The following is a 1,152-nucleotide window of genomic DNA, read 5'->3' on the forward strand; positions in this document are numbered from 1 at the left end:
ACACACACACACACACACACACACACACACACACACACACACACACACACACACACATATAATGTATATAGTGCATATAGCGTGTGAGTGTTTGCATATATCTATGTGTTCATGTGTGTTTGTATGTAGATGTGTATCTGTTTCAGTATTTACATCTCTGAAGGTATGTTTGTATATGTGTGTATATATGAAATAGTGTGTTGGTACATATAAGCACGTGTGTGTGTGTGTGTATCACTGGTCAAGACTCTTGTCATGATATCCCTGCCCCCATGTGTCCATTTCACAATTCTGTTGTCAGAGTGGATCGCTTTTGGCCTTTGAAATGTGAGTTGGCATCTTCTGAAGTGGATGCTGACTGTGTTCGTGGAATATTATGGTTCACCAATGCTGTCCTGCATGGTAAACTCTTAGAACTGGTTGTAGATGTTTTACGAGTCACACACTTCGTTCCAGTGAATGAGGTCTCCTGTCAAACAAACATACAGAAACAATTTTAGTTTTATTGTCATCATCAGCATTATTATTACAATTACTATAACAATTAATATTATTATTTAAATGACAAACTGGCACGATCATTAGTGCACTGGGCTAAGTACTTAGCAGAATTGAATTCAGCTCAGATTCTGCTAAGTTTGACTTTGCCTTTCATCATTTTGGGGTCGATAAAATAATATAACTGACTTAATCCCCACCCTAAAATTGCTGGCCTTGTGCCAAAGTTGGAAACCATTGTTATTAAGGCTTGACCTTTTGACCCTACACACATCTCTCACTTGATTTGGGCTATCCTTTGAGCAAACAACGCACATAGTACTCCGGATACGATATGATATATATCCACCTTTGCTACTTCAATTATCTCCGGAAAATACCCACAAGGATTCTTTACATGGATGTTTACTGCTGGAATGAAGCTACACTCCAAGTACTGTTTCTTCTTTGTTCTTTTTTCAGTGCATCGCTCACACTTCTTACTACAACTCTCCTCTTATATATGTAATAATCCATTCCTCTACTATTACCATCTCCGATGATGGGATACATTGGATTTTCCCTGGAACAGCTGTAAGACTTTATCCATAAAATATATTTCTAACTTTGCCATTGGTCTCTTTATCTTTTTCTCTCTTTATTCATATATATATA

General features: G+C 37.2%; 1 protein-coding gene across 5 annotated transcripts in view; it reads right to left on the minus strand.

Moving 5' to 3' along the window:
• Nucleotides 1-6: 6 nt before the first annotated feature.
• Nucleotides 7-1,152, minus strand: part of LOC106884072 (band 4.1-like protein 5) — a 233,425-nt gene continuing 232,279 nt past the window's right edge. For all 5 annotated transcript variants that reach the window (XM_052974297.1, XM_052974296.1, XM_052974295.1 and 2 more), the window contains one exon: nucleotides 7-469. In XM_052974297.1, coding sequence (XP_052830257.1) covers nucleotides 284-469 — 186 coding nt within the window. In that variant the 3' untranslated portion in view covers nucleotides 7-283. The remainder of the gene's footprint in view (nucleotides 470-1,152) is intronic.

Source organism: Octopus bimaculoides, chromosome 18 (genome assembly GCF_001194135.2).
Source record: "Octopus bimaculoides isolate UCB-OBI-ISO-001 chromosome 18, ASM119413v2, whole genome shotgun sequence".
Taxonomy (NCBI): domain Eukaryota; kingdom Metazoa; phylum Mollusca; class Cephalopoda; order Octopoda; family Octopodidae; genus Octopus; species Octopus bimaculoides.